Source organism: Somniosus microcephalus, unplaced genomic scaffold (assembly GCF_052327205.1).
Source record: "Somniosus microcephalus isolate GS21.2 unplaced genomic scaffold, FLI_Smic_1.0 unresolved_chr4, whole genome shotgun sequence".
Lineage (NCBI taxonomy): Eukaryota > Metazoa > Chordata > Chondrichthyes > Squaliformes > Somniosidae > Somniosus > Somniosus microcephalus.
The window spans coordinates 27,662,562-27,686,746 of NW_028225182.1; the positions used below are offsets into that span (position 1 = coordinate 27,662,562).

General features: G+C 47.2%; 1 protein-coding gene across 1 annotated transcript; it reads right to left on the bottom strand.

The window, feature by feature from the left end:
• Nucleotides 1-469: 469 nt before the first annotated feature.
• LOC147090061 (uncharacterized) lies at nucleotides 470-23,939 on the bottom strand. The gene is made up of 2 exons (XM_085977227.1): nucleotides 23,863-23,939; nucleotides 470-9,725 (listed from the first exon to the last, which is right to left on the bottom strand). The coding sequence occupies exon 2, from the start codon at nucleotides 9,613-9,615 to the stop codon at nucleotides 8,077-8,079; it is 1,539 nt and encodes a 512-aa protein (XP_085833353.1). The 5' UTR covers nucleotides 9,616-9,725; nucleotides 23,863-23,939; the 3' UTR covers nucleotides 470-8,076.
• Between the last annotated feature and the right edge of the window lie 246 nt (nucleotides 23,940-24,185).

The following is a 24,185-nucleotide window of genomic DNA, read 5'->3' on the forward strand; positions in this document are numbered from 1 at the left end:
GAGGACTGGAGAACAGCTAACGTAGTACCATTATTCAAGAAGGGTAGCAGGGATAAACCAGGGAATTACAGGCCAGTGAGCCTAACATCTGTGGTAGGGAAATTATTGGAAAAAATTCTGAGGGACAAAATTAGTCTCCACTTGGAGAGGCAAGGATTAATCGGGGATAGTCAGCATGGCTTTGTCAAGGGTAAATCATGTCTGACCAATCTGGTTGAATTTTTCGAGGGGGTGACTAGGTGTGTGGATGAGGGAAATGCTGTGGATGTGGTTTACATGGACTTCAGTAAAGCTTTTGACAAAGTCCCGCATAGGAGACTGGTCAAGAAGGTAAGAGCCCATGGGATCCAGGGGGCCTTGGCGCGTTGGATCCTAAACTGGCTGAGTGGCAGGAGGCAGAGGGTGATGGTCGAAGGTTGCTTTTGTGACTGGAAGCCTGTGTCCAGTGGGGTACCTCAGGGATCGGTGCTGGGTCCCTTGCTGTTTGTGATCTACATTAATGATTTGAATGAGAATGTAAAGGGTATGATCTGTAAGTTCGCGGATGACACGAAAATTGGTGGGGTGGTAAATTGCGAGGAGGAAAGCCTCAGGCTACAGGACGATATTAACGGGTTGGTCAGATGGGCGGAAAAGTGGCAAATGGAATTTAACCCGGAAAAGTGCGAGGTGATGCATTTTGGACGGACAAATAAGGCAAGGGAATACACAATGAGTGGTAGGACCCTAGGAAGTACAGAGGGTCAGAGGGACCTTGGTGTACATGTACATAGATCCCTGAAGGCAGCGGAACAGGTAGATAAGGTGGTTAAAAAGGCTTATGGGATACTTGCCTTCATTAGCAGAGGCATAGAATATAAGAGCAGGGAGGTTATGATGGAGCTGTACAAAACGCTGGTGAGGCCACAGCTGGAGTACTGTGTGCAGTTCTGGTCGCCTCACTTTAGGAAGGATGTGATTGCTTTGGAGAGGGTGCAGAGAAGATTCACCAGGATGTTACCTGGGATGTAGCGCCTCAGCTATGAAGAAAGACTCAACAGGCTGGGGTTGTTTTCCTTGGAGCAAAGGAGGCTGAGGGGGGACCTGATTGAGGTGTACAAAATGATGAGGGGCATAGATAGGGTAGATAAAGAGGAACTTTTCCCCTTAGTAGGGGGGTCAATAACAAGGGGGCACAGATTCAGGGTAAGGGGCAGGAGATTTAGGGGGGATTTGAAGAGGAACTTTTTCACCCAGAGGGTGGTTGGAAGCTGGAACTCACTGCCTGAAAGGGTGGTAGAGGCAGGAACCCTCACAACATTCAAGAAGCATTTGGATGAGCACTTGAAATGCCATTGCATACAAGGCTATGGACCAAATGCTGGAAAATGGGATTAGACTGGACAGGGAGGGATGGGCGGCGCAGACACGATGGGCCGAAGGGCCTCTTTCTGTGCTGTAAAACTCTATGACTGAGAACAATGTCATGAGCTGTGCACGAGGTATCCATGGCTTTTGTACACTTAAATAATAGAAATTGAAGTCAATCGAGGAGACAGCCAGGAACCAGCTAAAGGAGCTCTAGCTCTACTCCCTGATTAGCCTTTAGTTACCTCCGCGGACTGTTTGTATTGTACTGTTGAATAGTTTTGTGTTTTAAATAAACTGCTTGGCTCCTTACCATTTCCAGACTAGTGTGCGGACTTAATTATTTAATTTCGCCACAACATTTGGCGTAGTCGGCAGGATATGTCAGAATGTAGACGGACAACGGCCACGAGGACACAAGGGGGTGAGTAGATTTGAGACACCACCCGGAAAAATTATGTGATCCAGGTGGTCACCCATCTGTCTGCGGAATGAGTATCCAAATCGTGACGAGTCTATAAAGCGGTAAAATGACGGACGCGTTTGGACATGTAGTGAGTATAATCTTGATATATTACGCGTAAACATTAGACAAAGTATTGGAAGAGACATTGTCATTGTGATAAAAGCCAGTCAGTCAGAGTGAAAGGTAAATGCACGAGTGTTGACATCGAGTCTTTTACTACGTATTTTGTGTAAATACATTTTGGGATAGGATTTAAGTCGCGTGGAGAGGCCGAATGGACATAAACTCAAGTAGAAGTTGTATGTAAAGCCGGGGAAGGTCAGACCACAAAATGGCGTCGGGGAAAGAATTAGACTGGGGTGTGGAAGGAACCCTTACTAGATTCTATGCAGAGGACCGGAAGGGCTTAATCAACAAAATGTTAAGAGACAGATGGGATCCAAGTCAGGACCCCGTCATTCAAAAGATTTGGTGGCAAAAAGAGAAAACTAAACGTACCCAAAAGGCCGGTGTAATAATAGTACGACAGCTTTTACAATGTACCCCCTTAAACAAACCAAAAATAGAGGAATTAAAAGCAGCCAGAGCAGAAATAAAAAACAACTGAGAGAAATTCAGGCGAGTCAGAGTGAAAGGGGACTCTTTGGTCCCCGATCATGTACACCTACCGCTCCACCACCTCCTCCGTATAATAAAACAGAGGAAGATGATGATGCTGATAGTGAGGAGGGAGAAGGCCTCGCCGTTGCACCTTTGACGGTGACACAAGGAGCACAGGCAGTAAATCAATGGGCAGTTTTGATCACCGGGGTTGGGGGATCTGCCACAAGAACGCATTTAAGTGAAGTAATATTATTGGAGGTGGCAGGGATTCTAACCCCTGCACAATTTTATGTTTGTCCCAATAAGGAGGGTACAATATTAGGAATCGACATTCTCGAACAATTGGGAGCGTTAATCGATCCACAGGGCTTGGTGGAGGGGACAAACCAAAGATAAAGAGGGAAAAGGGGGAATGGTAATCTTAGCTTGTTACCAGAAACAATGTAAGGAATTGAAACAGAAGGGAGAGATAAAGAAGGAAAAAGATCGAATTTGCAGGCGAACCAATCTGAAAACTCAGCAAAGGAGGGAAAAAGGGATTTGGAAAGCCAGGAAAAGCTGCTGATTCACCGATTTAAAAAGAAAAAAGAGAAACTTAAAGCTTTACCAACATGGAAGTTATCATCTGTGCCCAGACAAATAAAACACAAGATTTGCTGAGTGAAAGGAACCTTAAAAATATGCTGGAATTTCAGTTTGTATGAGAGTGTGTGTTAAAGTGTGAAACTTTCCCTGACTATGAATGTTTAAGAATTACAGTATTTCTTTTGTCTGAAAGTCTGTCTTTAAAAGAAAGATTCTGTCATGTTTGTTTTAACTCCACTCACTTCTCTGTGTTAAAAAAAGCATTTAACCCTTTGTCGTCTTGGATTTTGGAAGTTTTAAGAATGTTTGAATAAGATTGTGCCCCCAGAATTGATTAAAAAAACTTTGAACTAATTTAAGTTAAGCTGGTGTGTAAAAACTGAAGACCAACAGAAATACTGCCTACAGTTTTGGTGTCCATACTTAAGAAAAGACATACTTGCTCTCGAGGCAGTACAAAGAAGGTTCACTCGGTTAATCCCGGGGATGAGGAGGGGGGACATAAGAGGAGAGGTTGAGTAGATTGGGACTCTACTCATTGGAGTTCAGAAGAATGAGAGGCGATCTTATTGAAACATATAAGATTGCGAAGGGGCTTGATCGGGTGGATGCGGTGAGGATGTTCCCAATGATGGGTGAAACTAGAACTAGGGGGCATAATCTTAGAATAAGGGGCTGCTCTTTCAAAACTGAGATGAGGAGAAACTTCTTCACTCAGAGGGTGGTAGGTCTGTGGAATTTGCTGCCCCAGAGAGCTGTGGAAGCTACATCATTAAATAAATTTAAAACAGAAATAGACAGTTTCCTGGAAGTAAAGGCAATTAGTGGTTATGGGGAGTGGGCAGGAAATCGGACATGAGTCTAGGTTCGGAACGGTCATGGCCCTGTGGGTAGCGGAGCGGGCCCAGGGGCCGTGTAGCCTGGTCCTGCTCCTCCTTCTTGTGTTCTAATTCTGTGTTAGATTTCAGGAGATGGTTCTATTCACAGGGATTAATGGAGACCTCGGGAACAGGCTGCCAGCTAGGAGTCCTTCAAGAGTAAATTGGGCCTGTTCCTGGCTGGGGTGGAGATCACCTTTTATAGAAGCTAAGTACTGCAGGAAATACAGGGACAGAGTGATCTCCTGGACGAGCTTCGATCGCCTAGATGGGTCGGAGTGGAATTTCCCAGATTTTTTCTCCCAAATTGGCCATTGGTTTTTTTATCTGGTTTTTCGCCTCTCCCGGGAGATCACATGGGTTCGGGTGGGATGGACAGTGGAAGTAGATTTGAGGTTAGGATCAGATCAGCCATGATCTTATTGAATGGCGGAGCAGGCTCGAGGGGCCGATTGGCCTACTCCTGCTCCTATTTCTTATGTTCTTAAAGTTTGTTTAACAAAAGATTAAGTTTCAGTCTAAGATTTAACCTTGGAGTCACGGTTGCTATGGTGAAATCTTCCAAAGCAGTTTGATTTGATTTGTTTAAATGTGAAAAACTAATTTTTCTCCAGTTATATTCAATGTTTTTACAGTATTTTGGAAAGATATCTGAAGAAAGGACAATAAGAAATACGACGTAATTTACTGTTTTCTGCAAGAATGTTCTATTTTGTTTTGTTTTATCTGTTCACTGTTTTACAAAAGATAAGCTTCAGCCTTGAAGTTACAGTTGCCAATGTGCTTGGAAGAAAATTGTTTCTTTGTTAATGTGGCTTGTTGCTTTGTTTTCCAAGTTAGTTTAAAAGAAATTGACCTGGATTAAATTGGAGTTATGAGGTTAATTAATCTACTAAAACCAGACTTTCATTGTGGCCACGGTGAAATTCTGGTTGGTGTAAATTAGTGTAGTCCGAATTGAATAAGATAACTCTGCTCCGCAAGAACATCCAGTAGTGACAGGTCCCTCTACAATATTTAATTGACTATGGTACTGGGAGCCCTACAGAATACGGGACTAAAGGTAAACCCTAGAAAGGTACAGGTAGGGAAGGACGAAGTAATCTACCTAGGATACATAATAACACAAGAGAAGAGACAAATGCCCGAAGACAAATGGGAGGGGCACTAGGACCAAGAGGAAAGTAGGCAGGAAGGGACCGCGCCAGAGAGGGGAGGGGGTCAAGCAGGTACTAGGGCTATTTAATTATTGCCAGAACTTTATCCCAGAATATGCAGAAATGGCCCAGCCTATACAAGATCTGATCAAAGGGGGGAAACCATCCCAGGAGCTTGTGGACTGGGGCCCCGACCATGATCAGTGGTGATACGTGTGCATGTGTGGATATGAATGGTGTGGGACGATGGAAACACTGGTCCCAACTGAAACGAATCTAACACACCCCATTCGGGGGCCTATATCGAATTAACAGAATGAAGGAACTATGCGGAAGACTTGTGATCCTAATTCTTTGCAGAGCAACCCCCATGAAAAAAAAAACAGAAGCGACGCATCTCAACAGGGGGCGAGTAAAGTTCAAACCCAGCATGGCCGTGGAAGGACACTACCGAGTCCAAACATCTGAATACCGGGATGACATCCTCTCCCCGATACATGGCCAACGGGGTCAGGAGGAGAAGACAGACATGGGGAAATGGATAATCTGTACGGGCGGACATTCTTAGAGACACGGTCAGAAAGCTGCTGCAGGGGCAGGCAGACACAAAGGAGCTGTGCGGGAAGGTGATGGGGCAGCAGGGAGCTTAGCCAAAGGGATTATAGTCCTGGAGGGCCATGCTGCCACCATTAATCGCCTAATCGATCGAGAATTTGATTCTGAAAGAACGGAGGTCCAAAGGGATCTCTGCCATGCTTACGGGGGATGGATGGTTGAACCTCGACCAAATACACCGAGGCGAAGTCCCAGATTGGATAAACAGTACCCACCTGTTCCACCTAGCACAACACCCAGGGTCGCTAGACGCGTGCACCTTGAAGGGAATGACTCGGGTCTTTCCCGTGACAGGTGCGTGCACAGACTCACATTCGGCGCTGGTGAGAATGGTCCTAATGATTCCGGCGATGGCAAGGGGAGAATTGGGACCATATCTTCAGGTTGAGGTAGAGAACTTGGGACTCATCCGGGGCGAGGACTACATGCGATACTACCCTATGGGATCAAACGGAACGGAACCATGAGAGGGGTCTCATAAACAGGGCGCCACAGGGTTGGAAGCCTAACTATATGTCCAGATCCAGTAGGCTGGGGAAGTGAGGATGGGTGCGGATTCAACCAAACAATCGGTTGTGCCCTTGAAATAAGCCCATCAGAGTGCGAACGCACACACTCAGCCTACCACGGAAAGGGGGAATACTGCGTAGTCACAAATCAGTGAACATATGGCTACGATGGTCTGGAATGTAACATGCAGCACGGTGGCATAGTGGTTAGCACTCTTGCCTCACAGCGCCAGGGACCCGGGTTCGAATCTGTCCTCGGGCGACTGTCTGTGTGGAGTTTGCACATTCTCCCCGTGTTTGCGTGGGTTTTCTCCGGGTGCTCCGGTTTCCTCCCACAGATGTGGGAGTTAGGTTGATTGGCTATGATAAATTGACCCTTAGTGTTAGGGGGATTAAATACATGGGGTTACGGGGATTGGGTGGGATATGTGTCGGTGCAGGCTCGATGGGCTGAAATGGCCTCTATCTGCACTGTGGGGTTTCTGTGATTCTGTGATGACTAATCCTAATTTCTGTTTGACCCCGAGGCTACCGGTCACGATCGGACAAGCGCGAATGACATACATATATGCGCGGCAAACCACTATCCTGACTGTAACAGATGATTTGAAATACGATTTGTACCAGTATGAGAGTGAATTGGCTGCACCAATACCCCAGCTGCCCAAGAATAAGAAATACCACGTTCTCAAGAAGGAGCTGCGCCAGCTGGGCAAGGACATTGAGACAGACCTTCGCTACATTCCGTGGTATATGAAGGCGTGGAATTGGGGACTAAATGTTAATATCCACCCGTGGATACGTATCATATCACACATATTGGTGGCAGCACAATTAGTCTTAGTTCTTGGTTATGCTTTCATGTTTTGCTCATCCTGCAGAAGACGCCACGCCCAGCAGATAGTAAAGGTACTTGAGGAAAGGAAGCATCTGATGAGTCGTGGAATTTAACCGCTGACATCACGCACCTATTCCTCCCTAACCCATCGGCTGATCACCAAACAGGGGGCGGGACAAATTGGCATAACTTAGTTTAGTGTGGTCTCATGGGCTGGGGTAGCCAAGGACCAAAGGGGGGTTTGAAGTGGATTTTTAGTGAAGGGTAACATAGGTGCCCTTCAGGACTTAAGGGGTTAACAGTGCAGCTTGCACACAGGATGACAGCGGAGACAGAAGCACCAGCCACGAACTAGGGAAGTAAAACCACTTGGGGAACAACAGATAAGGTCGTAAAGATCATGTGACAATCAGCAATTGTGCATGCGTGCTTCAAGCCAATTAAAACAATGTAACGAATTGTGCATGTGGGCTTTAAGCCAATTAGAACAATGTCATGAGCTGTGCACGAGGTATCCACGGCTTTTGTACTTAAATAATAGAAATTGAAGTCAATCGAGGAGACAGCCAGGAACGAGCTGAAGGAGCTCTAGCTGTACTCCCTGATCAGCCTTTAGTTACCTCTGCGGACTGTTTGTATTGTACTGTTGAATTGTTTTGTGTTTTAAATAAACTGCTTGGCTCTTTACCATTTACAGACTAGTGTGCAGACTTAATTATTTAATTTTGCCACAACAGAGGGGTTTTGATCGAGCAAGTAGGGAGAAACTGTTCACTCTGGCAAGTGGGTCGGTAACCAAAGGTCACAGATTTAAAATAGTTGTTAAAAGAACTAGAGGGGAAATGAGGAGAATTGTTTTCACACAGAGTGTTGTTAAGAACTGGAATGCACCATCTGAAAGGATGCTGGAATCAGGTTCCACAGGAACTTTCAAACGGTAATTGGACATGTACTTGAAGAGGACTAGTTTGCAGAGATATGGGGATAAAGCTGGGGTTTGGGACTAAATTGGACAGCTCTTTCAAAGAGCCGGCACAGACACGATGGGCCGAATCACCTCCTTCTGCGCTGTTAAGATTCAATGATCAGTGTGAAGACGCTGGTGTCTCTTAAGGATCTTAGAGCTTTTAAAGCTCTTCCCACAGTCAGAACATTCAAAGGGTCTCTCATCAGTGTGAACTCGCTGGTGTCCCTTCAGTTCCTGGTGGCTTTTAAAGCTCTTCCCACAGTTAGGACACCGAAATGGTCTCTCATCAGTGTGAACTCGCTGGTGTCCCTTCAGTCCCTGGGGGCTTTTAAAGCTCTTCCCACAGTTAGGACACTGAAATGGTCGCTCATCAGTGTGAACTCGCTGGTGTCCCTTCAGTTCCTGGGGGCTTTTAAAGCTCTTCTCACAGTTAGGACACTGAAATGGTCTCTCATCAGTGTGAACTCGCTGGTGTCCCTTCAGTTCCCCAGGGCTTTTAAAGCTCTTCCCACAGTTAGGACACTGAAATGGTCTCTCATCAGTGTGAACTCGCTGATGTACCAGCAGGTTGGAGGGCTGAGCGAATCCCTTCCCACACACGGAGCAGGTGAACGGGCTCTCCCCAGTGTGAAGTCGCTGGTGTCCCTTCAGCTCCCCGGAGCTTTTAAAGCTCTTCCCACAGTCAGAACATTCAAATGGTCTCTCATCAGTGTGAATTCGCTGGTGTCCCTGCAGCTCCCTGGAGCTTTTAAAGCTCTTCCCACAGTCAGAACATTGAAATGGTCTCTCATCAGTGTGAACTTGCTGGTGTCCCTTCAGCTCCCCGGAGCTTTTAAAGCACTTCCCACAGTCAGAACATTCAAATGGTCTCGCATCAGTGTGAACTCGCTGGTGTCGCTTCAGCTCCCCGGGGCTTTTAAAGCTCTTCCCACAGTCAGAACATTGAAATGGTCTCTCATCAGTGTGAACTTGCTGGTGTCCCTTCAGCACCCTGGAGCTTTTAAAGCTCTTCCCACAGTCAGAACATTGAAATGGTCTCTCATCAGTGTGAACTCGCTGGTGTCGCTTCAGCTCCCCGGGGCTTTTAAAGCTCTTCCCACAGTTAGGACACTGAAATGGTCTCTCATCAGTGTGAACTCGCTGGTGTCCCTTCAGTTCCTGGGGGTTTTTAAAGCTCTTCCCACAGTTAGGACACTGAAATGGTCTCTCATCAGTGTGAACTCGCTGGTGTCCCTTCAGTTCCTGGGGGCTTTTAAAGCTCTTCCCACAGTTAGGACACTGAAATGGTCTCTCATCAGTGTGAACTCGCTGGTGTCTCTTCAGCTCCCCGGGGCTTTTAAAGCTCTTCTCACAGTCAGAACATTGAAATGGTCTCTCATCAGTGTGAACTCGCTGGTGTGGTTGCAGGTGGGATGAACAAACAAATCCCTTTCCACACACGGAGCAGGTGAACGGACTGTCCCTGCGCCGTTGAATTTCCAATGCAGATGGGGAACTGAGTCCCTTCCCGCTGTCCCCACCTTTACCCGGTTTCTCCCCGGTCTGACGGTGCACGTGTGTCACCAGGTCAGGCGATCGGCTGAATCCGCATCCACACACCGAACACATGTGCGGTTCGTCATCGCTGCGATCGCTGCTTTCTCCATCCATGTGCAAAGGCCGATGATATTCAGGTCCTGATGAATCAAGTGACTCTGTCAGAGCTTGACGTGATGTTTGGTTATGAGCTTCCCGCCTGTAACTGCTCCACTTCTATAACCCTGTAAATTGAGATCAGAAAAGGATCAGAGGCAAACTGTTGTTTAATTTTCCCCTTTCCGAACCTAGGGGCAGTGAAGCTGATTTTCAGGCCCCGGCTGCTGCACAGGTTGGTTGAAAGGATCAGCAATAATGGCGGCTGTAATACCCACAAGCCCCGACGCTCCAGAAAGCCCTCTGTTGATGCTGAGTCCCGCGCATGTGCTCATGGCCCCCGCGCTCTCCCTTCTGCTCTACAATCGCCCGTCCTGATCGGTCTGCAACGCGCATGCTCAGCGCACAAAACCCCGCGGTTGGAACATCGGGTGCGCATGCGAAGCCACAACATCTGGTACGCGTGCGTGGCTCAGGTGGGGGCGAGTTGGTGTTTCACCTCAGCCGCCAGGAAGGTGCGCATGCGCAGGACGACCCAACATTCTTCCTGTCAGCAAACACTCCCTCATTTCTTTAATAAAAACAGAAACTGCTGGAAATACTCAGCAGGTCAGGCAGCATCTGTGGAGACAGAAACAGAGTTAATGTTTCAGGTCGATCACCCTTCGTCATAAACATAGAAACATAGAAGATAGGAGCAGGAGTAGGCCATTCGGCCCCTCGAGCCTTCTCCGCCATTCAATGTGATCATGGCTGATCATCCAAATTCACTACCCTGTCCCTGCTTTCTCTCCATATCCCTTGATCCCTTTAGCCTTAAGAAATATATCTAACTTCTTGAATATATTTAATGAATTGGCCTCTACTGCCTTCTGTGGTAGAGAATTCCACAGGTTCAGCACTCTCTGGGTGAAGAAATTCCTCCTCATCTCAGTCGTAAATGGCTTACCCCTTATCCTTAGACTGTGACCCCTGGTTCTGGACTCCCCCACCATCGGGAACATCCTTCCTGCATCTAGTCTGTCTAGTCCTGTTAGAATTTTATAAGTTTCAATGAGATCCCCTCTCATTCTTCTAAACTCCAGCAAGTATAAGCCCAATCGACCCAATCTCTCCTCATACGTCATTCCTGCCATCCCAAGTATCAGGTTGGTGAATCTTCGCTGCACTCCCTCCATGGCAAGAACATCCTTCCTCAGATAAGGCGACCAAAACTGCACACACTGCTCAAGATGTGGTCTTACCAAGGCCCTGTACAACTGCAGCAAGATATCCTTGTTCCTGTACTCGAACCCTCTCACTACGAAGGCCAACATACCATTTGCCGCCTTAACCACCTGCTGCACCTGCATGCTTACCTTCAGCAACTGGTGCACAAGGACACCCAGGTCTCGTTGCACTTCCCCTTCTCCCAATCTATTGCCATTCAGATAATAATCTACCTTCCTGTTTTTGACACCAAAGTGGATAACGTCGCATTTATCCACAGTATATTGCATCTGCCATGCTTCTGTCCAAATCATACTGGAGTTTCTCGGCATCCTCCTCACAGCACACACGCCCACCCAGCTTCGTGTCGTCTGCAAACCTGCAGATATTACATTTAGTTCCCTCATCTAGATCATTTATATTGTTAATAGCTGGGGTCCTAGGACCGATCCCTGCGGTACCCCATGAGTCACTGCCTGCCACTTGGAAAAAGACCCGTTTATTCCAACTCTTTGCTTTCTGTCTGCCAACCAGTTCTCTATCCAAGACAATACCTTGCACCCAATCCCATGTGCCTTAACTTTACATGCTAATCTCTTATGCGGGACCTTATCGAAAGCCTTCTGAAAATCCAAATACACCACATCCACTGGTTCTCCCTTATCTATTTTACCAGTTACATCCTCAAAAAATTCCAGTAGTCAAGCACGTTTTACCTTTTGTAAATCCATGTTGACTTTGTCCGATCCTGTCACTGTTTTCCAAGTGCTTTGCTATTACATCTTTTGTAATGGACTCTAGCATTTTCCCCACTACCGATGTCAGGCTTACTGGTCTATAATTCCCCATTTCCTATCTACCACCTTTTTTGAATAGTGGGGTAACATTAGCTACCCTCCAATCCATGGGTACTGTTCCAGAGTCTATTGAATTTTGGAAGATGACCAGCAATGCATCTACTATTTCTAGGGCCACTTCCTTAAGTACCCTGTATGTAGATTATCAGGCCCTGGGGATTTATCGGCCTTCAATCCCATCAATTTCCCTAACACCATTTCCCTACAAATACTGATTTCATTCAGTTCCTCCCTCTCATTAGACCCTATGTTCCCCGACCTCTCTGGGAAGTTATTTGTGTCCTCCTTTGTGAAGACAGAACCAAAGTATGTATTTAATTGGTCTGCCATTTCTTTGTTCCCCATTATAAATTCCCCTGATTCTGACTGCAAGGGACCTATGCTTGACTTCACCAATCTTTTTCTCTTCACATAGCTATAGAAGCTTTTACAGTCAGTTTTTATGTTCCCTGAAAGCTTACTCTCATACTCTATTTTCCCCCTCTTAATTAATCCCTTTGTCCTCCTTTGCTGAATCTTAAACTGCTCCCAATCCTCAGGTTTACTGCTTTTTCTGGCCAATTTATATGTCCTCTCCTTGGATCTTATGCTTTTTAAAAATTCATTGATGGGATGTAGGCGTCGCTGGCTAGGCCTGCATTTAGTGCCCATCCCTAATTGCCCTTGAGAAGATGGTGGTGAGCCGCCTTCTTGAACCGCTGCGGTCCATATGGTGTAGGTACACCCACAATGCGGTTAGGAAGGGAGTTCCAGGATTTTGGACCAGTGACAGAGAAGGAACGGCGATACAGGTCCAAGTCAGGATGGTGTGTGGCTTGGAGGGGAACTTGTAGGTGGTGATGTTCCCATGCGTCTGCTGCCCTTGTCCTTCTAAGTGGTAGAGGTCGCGGGTTTGGAAGGTGCTGTTGAAGGAGCTTTGGTGAGTTGCTGCAGTGCATCTTGTAGATGGTACACACTGCAGCCACAGTGCGCCAGTGGTGGATGGAGTGCCAATCAAGCGGGCTGCTTTATCCTGAATGGTGTCGAGCTTCTTGAGTGTTGTTGGAGCTGCACTCATCCAGGCAAGTGCAGAGTATTCCATCACACTCCTGACTTGTGCGTTGTAGATGGTGGAAAGGCTTTGGGGAGTCAGGAGGTGAGACACTCACCGCAGAATTCCCAGCCTCTGGCCTGCTCTTGCAGCCACAGTATTTATATGGCTGGTCCAGTTCAGTTTCTGATCAATGGTAATCCCCAGGATGTTGATAGTGGGGGATTCAGCGATGGTAATGCCATTGAATGTCAAGGGGAAATGGTTAGAGTCTCGCTTGTTGGAGATGGTCATTGCCTGGCAGTTGTGTGGTGCGAATGTTATTTGCCACTTGTCAGCCCAAGTCTGAATGTTGTCCAGGTCTTGCTGCATATGGACACGGACTGCGTCAGTATCTGATGAGTCTCGAATGGTGCTGAACAGTGTGCAATCATCAGCGAACATCCCCACTTCTGACCTTATGATGGAGGGAAGGTCATTGATGAAACAGCTGAAGATGGTTGGGCCTAGGACACTGCCCTGGGGAACTCCTGCAGTGATGTCATGTGATTGAGATGAATGACCTCCAACAACCACAGCCAACTTCCTTTGTGCTAGGTATGATTCCAACCAATGGAGAGTTTTCCCCTTGATTCCCATTGACTTCAGTTTTGCTAGGGCTCCTTGATGCCACACTCGATCAAATGCTGCCTTGATGTCAAGGGCAGTCACTCTCACCTCACGAGTTCAGCTCTTTTGTCCATGTTTAGACCAAGGCTGTAATGAGGTCAGGAGCTGAATGGCCCTGGCAGAACCCAAACTAGGCGTCAGTTAGCAGGTTATTGCTGAGTAAGTGCTGCTTGATAGCACTGTCGACGACACCTTCCATCACTTTGCTGATGATTGACAGTAGACTGATGGGACGGTAATTGGCCGGGTCGGATTTGTCCTGCTTTTTGTAGACAGGACATAGTTGGGCAATTTTCCACATTGCCGGGTAGATGCCAGTGTTGTAGCTGTACTGGAACAGCTTGGCTAGGGGCGCAGCTAGTTCTGGAGCACAAGTCTTCAGTGCTATTGCCGGAATGTTGTCAGGGCTATCCCTAATTTCCCTCGTTAGCCACAGTTGAGTCACCTTCTTTGTTTTATTTTTATGCCAAACAGGGATGAACAAATTCGATAGTTCATCCATGCAATCTTTGAATGTTTGCCATTGCCTATCCACCGTCAACCCTTTGAGTGACATTCCCCAATCAATCCTACCCAACTCGCGCCTCATACCATCGTAGTTTCCTTTATTTAAATTCAGGACCCTAGTCTCTGAGTCAACTACTTCATTCTCCATCTTAATGAAGAATTCGATCATATTATGATCGCTCCGACCCGTCAGACCTGCTTGTTCTTTAGTGTCAGCCAGTGGCTCAGTTGGTAGCACTCTTGCCTCGGAGTCAGAAAGTTGTGGGTTCAAGTCCCACTCCAGAGACTTCAGCACAAAAATCTAGGCTGACACTCCAGTGCAGTGCTGAGGGAGTGCGGCACTGTTGGAGGTGCCGATTATTGGAGTAGACGTTAAACCAAGGCCCCGTCTGCTCTCTCAGGTGGACATCAAAGATCCTATGGCAATATTTGAAAGAAGAAAAGCAAAGAGAGGGCATGAAAAAATATTGGCAAGGAAAACAAGTGGAGCCTATTAGGGACTATAAAGGTAACCTGTGCGTGGAAGCGGAAGACATGAATATGGTTCTTAATGAATACTTTGCGTCTGTTTTCACAAAAGAGAGGGACGATGTAGACATTGCAATCAAGGAGGAGGAGTGTTGCAGTGGGGAAAGAGTTAAACGGACATCGCTGGCAGTTTCACTGAATGGTGTAATAAAGACCATACTTTGCAGTAATAAGCTTTCTCTAAGTTGCTGAATTGGCAGTGGAGATAACATAGCCAGACATGGAACCAACAGAGGTCAGAGGTGCAACAACAGCTTGACATATACTTTTCCGATATTAAGGCGGTACTTTAATGTAACGCGGCATAGGCAACCAATCAGTGAAGATGCATGCGGGCCACGGTCCAATCGGGTGGCAGGAATGAATTGTGCATGAGATGGCCATGTGTATTGTAATGTATAAAAATGTAGTGTTTGCTGTGGCAATTTGGAAAGGCCTGGCTAAGACAGAGCAGACTGTCTCCCGACCGGGGCAATAAAGACAACTTGACTATCGATCTAAAACCTTGTGTCGAGTGTTGGTTTAAAATACTCCACAACAATTGGCGTCACAAACGGGATTCGAACCTGTGTGGGGATAGACAGTATACATGGACCAGGGTCCCGCAGGGGTTCCACAACAGTCCAAATATATTCCACCGTGTACTGAGTCAAGCCTTAGACGGGTTAGACCTATCAAAGTACCAGAGAGCCCTACTCCAATATGTTGATGACATAATGATTGCATCAGAGGATGCCAAAGGATACATGGGAGCATTACTAGCCACCCTCCAGACACTTAAGAAAGCTGGCTTTAAACTGAACCCCCCAAAAAAAGGCAAAGGTTGGACTGTCCAAAGTCAAGTATCTAGGGCACGAAATTAGCCAGGGGTATAAGGCACTCCCGCAGGAACAAAAGGCAGCCATAAAAGACATGCCAAGGCCAGTGACCGTCCGGGGAGTAAGGAAAGTGTTGGGACTGTTTAACTACTGCAGGAATTTTATATCAGACTTTGCAGGAAAAGCAGAGCCGATTTAACGGTTAGTTAAAGGGGGAGACCCGCCACTGATAAGATAGAATGGGAATCGGAGCATGACAAGGCTTATGTAAAATTAAAAGCAGCCCTGACATCCGCACCTGCACTAGGATTGCCAAATATAGTCAAACCGTTCCATATATATTATAGTATAGACGGGAACTTCTATAATGCTGTAGTCACCCAAGAGTATGGGGGAGATATGAGGCCAATTGCCTATTACTCCACCCAATAAACCCCCGTGGCTAAAGGAATGGCGAGATGCGTGGCGGCCCTCGACTGTGCCGCATGGGTGGTGCGGATATGCGAGCCCGTCACTATGTCAGGACAGCTGATATTACACACACAACACAGTGTGGACCTGCTAAACACAGGCAAAATGAAGGCTGTATCAGACAGAAGGAGGGCAGCTTGGGAAGCAGTATTGATACCCAAAGACAGATTAGTCCTGATCATAAGGGAACATAGAGTCAACCCCGCAGAGGGAATGCTAACAGAGGGTGAGGCACACGAGTGTCAGTTAGTAATCGAAGAAGAGGTCAGAGGAACCGTATCAGAATCGCTCCTTGAAAATCCCCAAAACACCTTTTATGTAGACGGATCGCGCCGATATATAAATGGGGAGCCACACACGGTTGGGCAGTAGTATCCGAGAACGGAGAAACAGTCGCAAAGGGAGGGCTTGAAGGGGGAACCTCAGCTCAAGTAGCAGAACCAGTGGCTCTCACAGAAGCATTGAAATTGGCAAAGGGAAAACGAGTAAATATATACACCGATCGTGGGTATGCGTTTGGGGTAGTGCATGTTTATATGATAGCGTGGAATAGGAGAGGATATGTAACCTCCGGAGGAGGACAAATACAGCATGAGGAGGTAGTGAGAGACCTCGTAGAAGTGGTAAAAGGAGCAGAAGAGGTAGCAGTGATTAAAATAAAGGCACACCGCAAGATAGTGAGCGAGCAACAAAAGGAAATATGCCAGCTGATCAGGCAGCAAGAGCAGCAGGTAGAATAACAGCAGAGGAAGTGAACATTAAAAGAATCCAAGAGGAGACTGAAATGGAGGAGCAGGAGCAGTGGACAAAGAGAGGCGCAGCCAGAGGTAGAGATGGAATATGGAAAAAGGATCACGGGGTGACCGGACTGACACCATATGAACTCATGACTGGACGAGCAATGTGTCTGCCGGAAGGAGTAGCATCTGGTCGCGAGGGACTAGGACCCTTAAAAGATGAAATTAAGAAATACGTACAAACATTGGATAATCAATTGAAGGAGCTCAAACAAGAAGTTCAAGAACAACAAGACATCAGAGATAAAAATACACAAAAGCAGGGGGCCTCGGAGCCCCTACCCAAGGTGGGCGAGCAGGTATTTGTTAAAATATTGCCAGAGAGATCGGGATTCTCACCCAGATGGACCGGACCATTTGAGGTTATCATGACCAGCGATACGTGCGCATGTATAGATATGAGGGGAAAGGGTAGATGGAAACATTAGACCCAATTAAAACAATAAAGCAATAACCCATCTGATCTTAAATCCCACAGGAACAATGGAATAAACACCGGAGATAAACTAACCTCTGGTGACGACCAGGCTTCTGCTTAATTTACAGGGAAACTTCATCATGAAGGTGGGATTACTGCTGGGACACGAAATAAGCAAAGGGACATCCCACGTTACAAGACAAGTACATGATGAAGAAGCACCATGTTTTAATGGAACAATCACATTCGGAGTCTCATCCACGGCTCCCAATACACAGAAAGAAGAGACAAGCGAACCGAGGATGCTACAATGTCCAGATATGAAACCTAGACCCATGAATGGACTAGTATTATTTACCGAGGGAGAACAATTGTATGGTAACGGGAGACACAAAATTGTACCGGTACTAATGAACTTAACCATGTTACAATGGCCAGGATATTGTGAAAGGTTTACTAAAACTAGAGAATTGTAAGCATATATGATGGAGAATGTCATTAACCAAGCTGATGATCCGACAGGGGCCTCCAGTTTCAGGGGACATGCTGCATTCCACCAAAGGATTAAGAGGAGCTTAGGAACCGATATACTCACGGGAATAAACACGGGGACATCATTCATTAATGCCCTAGATATATAAGGAGTCCAGAGCCATGTGGAACGACTACAAAGGATAATACAACAGATTTTAGAGAAGGAAACTGGTTTGGTTCGACAAGGATCAGAGTTGGGAGGACATACGATAAGGAAATTACTCGAGCGAATCAAGGTTATAGAGGACCATGCTAGCATTATCAACAAACTAAACCATAGAGATGAGGAACAGGCAAAAGACGGGGTAGGGAGAGGCTTGTGTCATGCCTATGGCCAATGGATCACCGGACAGTTAAACATAATCTGTCACAGATACAGCAAGGCGAGGTACCAGACTGGATTAACAGCACACAGCTCTATGGCCTGAGCCATAATCCAGGCCCCCGGAGTGCTTGTACCCTCAAAGGGATGACCAGAGTATATCCAGTGATACAAAAATGTAAAGCAGAAGTGACAGCAATGATAGGCATGGTACTCCTGATCCCAGTGGTGGGACTAGACACGACTCCATACCCACAGTACCAGGTAACAAACATAGGCATAGTGAGGGGTGAGACATGTCTCCAATACTATCCAATTGATACCTATGCCATCAGGAAGAATGGTACTATGAGAGGAGTCTCCCGAAACGGATGCCACGGGAAAGGCACGCTTACGATATGCCCACATCCGGTAGGAGAAGGCCGTAAGGATGAGTGCGGCTATAATAAGACAGAGGGATGTGTGTTGGAATTATCACATGTTGATCACCATCACACCCGCTCGAGATATAGAGGCGAAGGGGAGTATTGTATAGCCACCACAGAGACTGAGTACCAATATAGTAACCTTGTATGTGCAATCACAAAGCCTAACTTTTGCTTTACGCCAAAGGTCCCTGTGACAATTGGACACACCAGATTGGTGTATGTACATTCAAGGGAGGAGATAAAACTAAATGTGCCAGATAGTCTAAAGGACGAGTTGGTTAATTATGAAGATCCAGTCAGGGCCCCAATACCCCACCTGCAAGAAATGAAAGAGGATTTAAGTAAGATGGTGAAACAGTACATAGTGCTGCAAAGGGATCTTGGGGAGTTAGAAAGTGTGGAAATGTACCTTTTAAAGCTGAATATAGTTACATGTGCCCCTTTTTGACAAACAAAATGGAGTCCCGGTCCTCCCAGAAGCCTCTGCAGTAATGTCCTCTATTCCTTCCTTAAACATATTAACCTTGACTAAACACTGTAAACTGTTGCTTATCTGCGTTGCAAACAAAGACCATTTACATCAGTAAAGGGAACCTTACGCAAGCCACCTGGCCAGAGGCTTGACTACCAGATAACAGAAGAAACATACTGTATGAAGTATCTACATTCCATTCAATACTGATCGTCTTAATTAAATAGTCTAGAATAAATAATTACCCATTGTATTATCAATAGTCTTTCGCTACGCCAGACTTTAGAAATATGTAGAAACTTAGTTAAGGATTGAAGAATTCTTTGTCCCTTTGTCTGACTTGAAAGACACATGAAGAAACCATAACCTGTTTACTTTACTGTATAAATGTGCTGTTAATCTGTAATTCTGGAGAGTCTCTGCTAGCCTTTGACTGAGCGGGACGCTCTCCTTGCGACAAGTAAAAATTTATTAAAAAAGAACATCTACCGGAGCTGCTCGTTTCAGAGTCCCACTGAGAGTCGAGATTTCGACAAAAGGGACATTGAGGTAGAGCTACAGGACGTCCCGTGGTATGAGAAGCTGTGGGATTGGGGAGTGAATGTCAACATACACCCATGGATCTGCATCATTTCTCATATATTAGTGATAGTACAGTTAGTCATGGCTATAGGATGGGAAATAGCAGCATGCACCGCTTGTAAAAAGAAACGGACCAAACAAAGAGCTAAAGCGAGTCGGAAAACACAAGATTGCTCTAAACATGATGGGTATGCAGGGCCTCCCGAACCAGCGCCTGATCACCGCATGGGGCAGGAGGCACAGCGATGCTTCTACATGTGGTTTAACTTGGGCAAGGGCCAAGTACCAAAAGGGGGGATTGCAGTGGGGAAAGGGTTAAACTGACATCGCTGGCAGTTTCACTGAATGGTGTAATAAAGACAATAATCTAATGGGCCTTTTGCAGTAGTAAGCTTTTTCTAAGTTGATAACATAGTCGGATGTGGAAACCATAAGAGACCTAAGAGGATGTAAGTTCTGTTCTGGCAGGGAAGTAAACCAATGAAAGAGGCCGAGAGAGGCAGGAAAGGAGGACAATGAGTCAGAAGTACAATGTTGATGAGACCCATCTGGCATAAACAAAGGTCATGGGTGCAACAACAGCTTGTGGGATAACGGCCGATAATAAAGGTGGTGCTTTAATGTAACGCAGCATAGGCAACCAATCAGTGAAGGTGCATGCGGGCCAAGGTCCAATCGGGTGGCAGGAATGAATTTTGACATGTGTATTGTAATGTATAAAAATGTAGTGTTTGCTGTACCAATTTGGAAAGGTCTGGCTAAGACAGAGCAGACTGTTTCCCCACCATTGCAATAAAGACAACTTGACTATCGATCTAAAACCTTGTGTCGAGTGTTGGTTTAAAATACTCCACAACAGTGTAGTCACGGACAAATTATTCTAAAGAGCTTTTAAAAGCTACAAGATACAGGACTGAAGACGTTCCTCAAATGGAGGGGGAACAAATCCCAGGGACATGATGGTTTCCATCCGAGGATTCTGAGGGAAGCCAGGGGAAGGAATAACGGAGGGTCCCCGAGTATAAATTGGCTGGCACCTTTCCCTACATTACAACAGCGACAGCAATTCAAAATCAATGAATTGGCCCTGAAGTGTTATGGGCATCCTGGGGTCGTGAAGGGCGGCGAGTAAATGCACCCTCGCCTCTGAGTCAGAGGTTGTGGGTTCAAGTCCCACTCCAGAGACTTGAGCCCAAAAATCCAGGCTGACACTCCAGTGCAGTGCTGAGGGAGTGCGGCACTGTCGGAGGTGCCGTCTTTCAGATCAGACGTTAAACCGAGGCCTCGTCTGCTCTCTCGGGTGGACATAAATGATCCCAGGGCACTATTTCGAAGAAGATTAGGGGAATTATCCCCGGTGTCCTGGCCAATATCAACATTACTAAAAAAAAACAGATTATCTAGTCATTATTACGTTGCATAGAAACATAGAAAAATAGGAGCAGGAGTAGGCCATTTGGCCCTTCGAGCCTGCTCCACCATTCAATATGATCATGGCTGATCCTCTATCTCAATACCATATTCCCGCTCTCTCCCCATACCCCTTGATGCCTTTTGTGTCTAGAAATCTATCTATCTACCTTTTTAAATATATTCAGTGACTTGGCCTCCACAGCCTTCTGTGGTAGAGAATTCCACAGGTTCACCACCCTCTGAGTGAAGAAATTTCTCCTCATCTCAGTCCTAAATAGCCGACCCCATATCCTGAGACTGTGACCCCTCGTTCCAAACCCCCAGCCAGGGAAAACATCCTCCCTGCACCCAGACTAACCCTGTCAGAATTTTATACGTTTCAATGAGATCCCCTCTCATTCTTCTAAACTCTAGTGAATACAGGCCTAGTCGACCCAATCTCTCCTCATACGACAGCCCTGCCATCCCAGGAATCAGTCTGGTGAACCTTCGCTGCACTCCCTCTATGGCAAGCATATCCTTTCTTAGGTAAGGAGACCAAAACTGCACCCAGTACTCCAGGTGTGGTCTCACCAAAGCCCTGTATAACTGCAGTAAGACATCCTTGCTCCTGTACTCAAATCCTCTTGCAATGATGGCCAGCATACCATTTGCCTTCCTAACTGCTTGCTGCACCTGCATGTGTGCTTTCAGTGACTGGTGCACAAGGACACCCAGGTCCCTTTGTACATCAACATTTCCCAATCTATCACCATTTAAATAATACTCTGCCTTTCTGTTTTTTCTACCGAAGTGGATAACTTTACATTTATCCACGTTATACTGCATCTGCCATGTATTTGCCCGCTCACTCAACTTGTCTAAATCGCCTTGCAGCCTCTTTGCATCCTCCTCACAACTCACAATCCCACCTAGTTTCGTGTCGTCAGCAAACTTGGAAATATTACATTTGGTTCTCTCATCCAAATCATTGATATATATTGTGAATAGCTGGGGCCCAAGCACTGATCCCTGCGGTACCCCACTCGTCACCACCTGCCACCCAGAAAAAAAAACATTTATTCCTATTCTCTGTTTCCTGTCTGTTAACCAATTTTTAATCCATGCCAGTATATTACCCCCAATCCCATGAGCTTTAATTTTGCACACTAACCTCTGATGTGGGACTTTAATCAAAGGCCTTCTGAAAATCCAAATACACCACATCCACTGGTTCTCCCTTATCTATTCTACCAGTTACATCCTCAAAAAACTCCAGTCGGTTTGTCAAACTCGATTTCCCTTTCATCAATCCATGTTGACGCTGTCTAATCCCGTTGATATTTTCTAAGTGTCGTGTTATCACATCCTTTATAATCGAGTCTAGCACTTTCCCTACTACTGATGTTAGGCTAATAGCGGGGTTACATTTGCCACCCTCCAATCTGCAGGAACTGTTCCATAATCTATAGAATTTTGGAATTGCTGTTTGTGGGATGTTGCTGGGCGCAAATTGGCTGCCGCTTTTCCTACATTACAACAGTGACTCCACTTCATTGGCTGTAAAGCGCTTTGGGACGTGCGATGGAAGTGAAAGGCGCTATATAAATGCAAGTCTTTCTTTTCTTTCTTTAAGTTCTTTGTTTTTCTTTTTCACTCCATTTTGACCCAGACTGTCGAGCAATGGAGGGGTTATCATAGAATCACAGAAATTTAGGGCACAGAAGGAGGCCATTCGGCCCATCGTGCCTGAGCCGGCCAAAAAACAGCTCTCCAGCCTAATCTCACTTTCCAGCTCTTGGTCCGTAGCCCTGCAGGTGACAGCACTTCATGTGCATATCCAAGTACTTTTTAACTGAGATGAGGGTTTCTGCCTCTACCACCCTTTCAGGCAGAAAGTTCCATACCCCGACCACGCTCTGAGTGAAAAAAGTTCTCCTCAACTCCCCTGTAATCCTTCTACCAATTACTTTAAATCTATGGCCCCTGGTTATTGACCTCGCTGCTAAGGAAAATAGGTCCTTCCTACCCACTCTATCCAGGCCCCTCATAATTTTATACACCTCAATCAAGTCTCCCTCAGTCTCCTCTGTTCCAAAGAGCAGTTAGTAACAGAGATTGGAGAAGTTTGGGGCTTTTCTTTCCACTGAAGCAGTGAAGGATGAGGGCCAGCCTGATGGAGGTCCTCAAGACCATGAGGGTTATTGATCAAAGGCAAATGACAGATTCCTCTCTGGGCACCTCAACGTCCGCATGCTTGTTGGGGTTTAGAACGGGCATGCTCAGGGGTAGCAGAGTCCCAGGACCAGCTGCTAGTGGGCATGCTCAGGGGCAGCGGAGTCCTAGGACCAGCTGCTAGTGGGCATGCTCAGGGGCAGAGTCCCAGGACCAGCTGCTAGTGGGCATGCTCAGGGGCAGTGTCCCAGGACCAGCTGCTAGCGGGCATGCTCAGGGGCAGCGGAGTCCCAGGACCAGCTGCGAGTGCGCATGCTCAGGGGCCTAGTCCCAGGACCAGCTGCTAGTGGGCATGCTCAGGGGCAGAGTCCCAGAACCAGCTGCTGGTGGGCATGCTCAGGGGCAGAGTCCCAGGACCAGCTGCTGGTGGGCATGCTCAGGGGCCCAGAGTCCCAGGACCAGCTGCTAGTGCGCATGCTCAGGGGCAGAGTCCCAGGACCAGCTGCTAGTGGGCATGCTCAGGGGCCCAGAGTCCCAGGACCAGCTGCTAGTGCGCATGTTCAGGGACCCAAAGTCCCAGGACCAGCTGCTAGTGGGCATGCTCACGGGTAGCAGAGTCCCAGGACCAGCTGCTAGTGGGCATGCTCAGGGGCAGAGTCCCAGGACCAGCTGCTAGTGGGCATGCTCACGGGTAGCAGAGTCCCAGGACCAGCTGCTAGTGCACATGCTCAGGGGCAGAGTCCCAGGACCAGCTGCTAGTGCGCATGCTCAGGGGCAGAGTCCCAGGACCAGCTGCTAGTGCGCATGCTCAGGGGCGGAGTCCCAGGCCCAGCTGCTAGTGCGCATGCTCAGGGGCAGAGTCCCAGGACCAGCTGCTAGTGCGCATGCTCAGGGGCAGAGTCCCAGGACCAGCTGCTAGTGGGCATACTCAGGGGCGACATTCTGGGTGACGGTCGTTAACGGTTGACGAGTCGGAATTATCGGCGGAAAGCGAGTTTTTTCAGCTGGACGGACGAGCGGAGAGAGACGGGGAAATAAATGACGGCAAACACAAACCTGGGAGATTTCGGGACCCGGGAAGCGAACGGAGCGGATTCAGCCTCGCGGAGCGTGTCAGACTGCCTCAGAGACACGTGACTGGGCCCTCAGTGACGTCATCGCATCAGGGGCACGTGATCCGGGCACACGGTCTGATTGACGGGAGCTTCCGACCAATAGGGAGCGAGCGGGGCGGTGCTGGAGGAGCGAGCCGGCGGCGGGTCCTCCAAACAATCCGGGAGCCCGAGGGGCGGGACTAGCGGCACCCAGTGGGCGGGGCTGGAGGAGCGAGCCGGCGGCGAGTCCTCCAACCAATCGGGGAGCCCGAGGGGCGGGACTAG

Excerpts from the sequence above, each read along its gene's own strand:
- LOC147090061 (XM_085977227.1), bottom strand. The coding sequence starts at position 9,615 with ATGGATGGAGAAAGCAGCGATCGCAGCGATGACGAACCGCACATGTGT.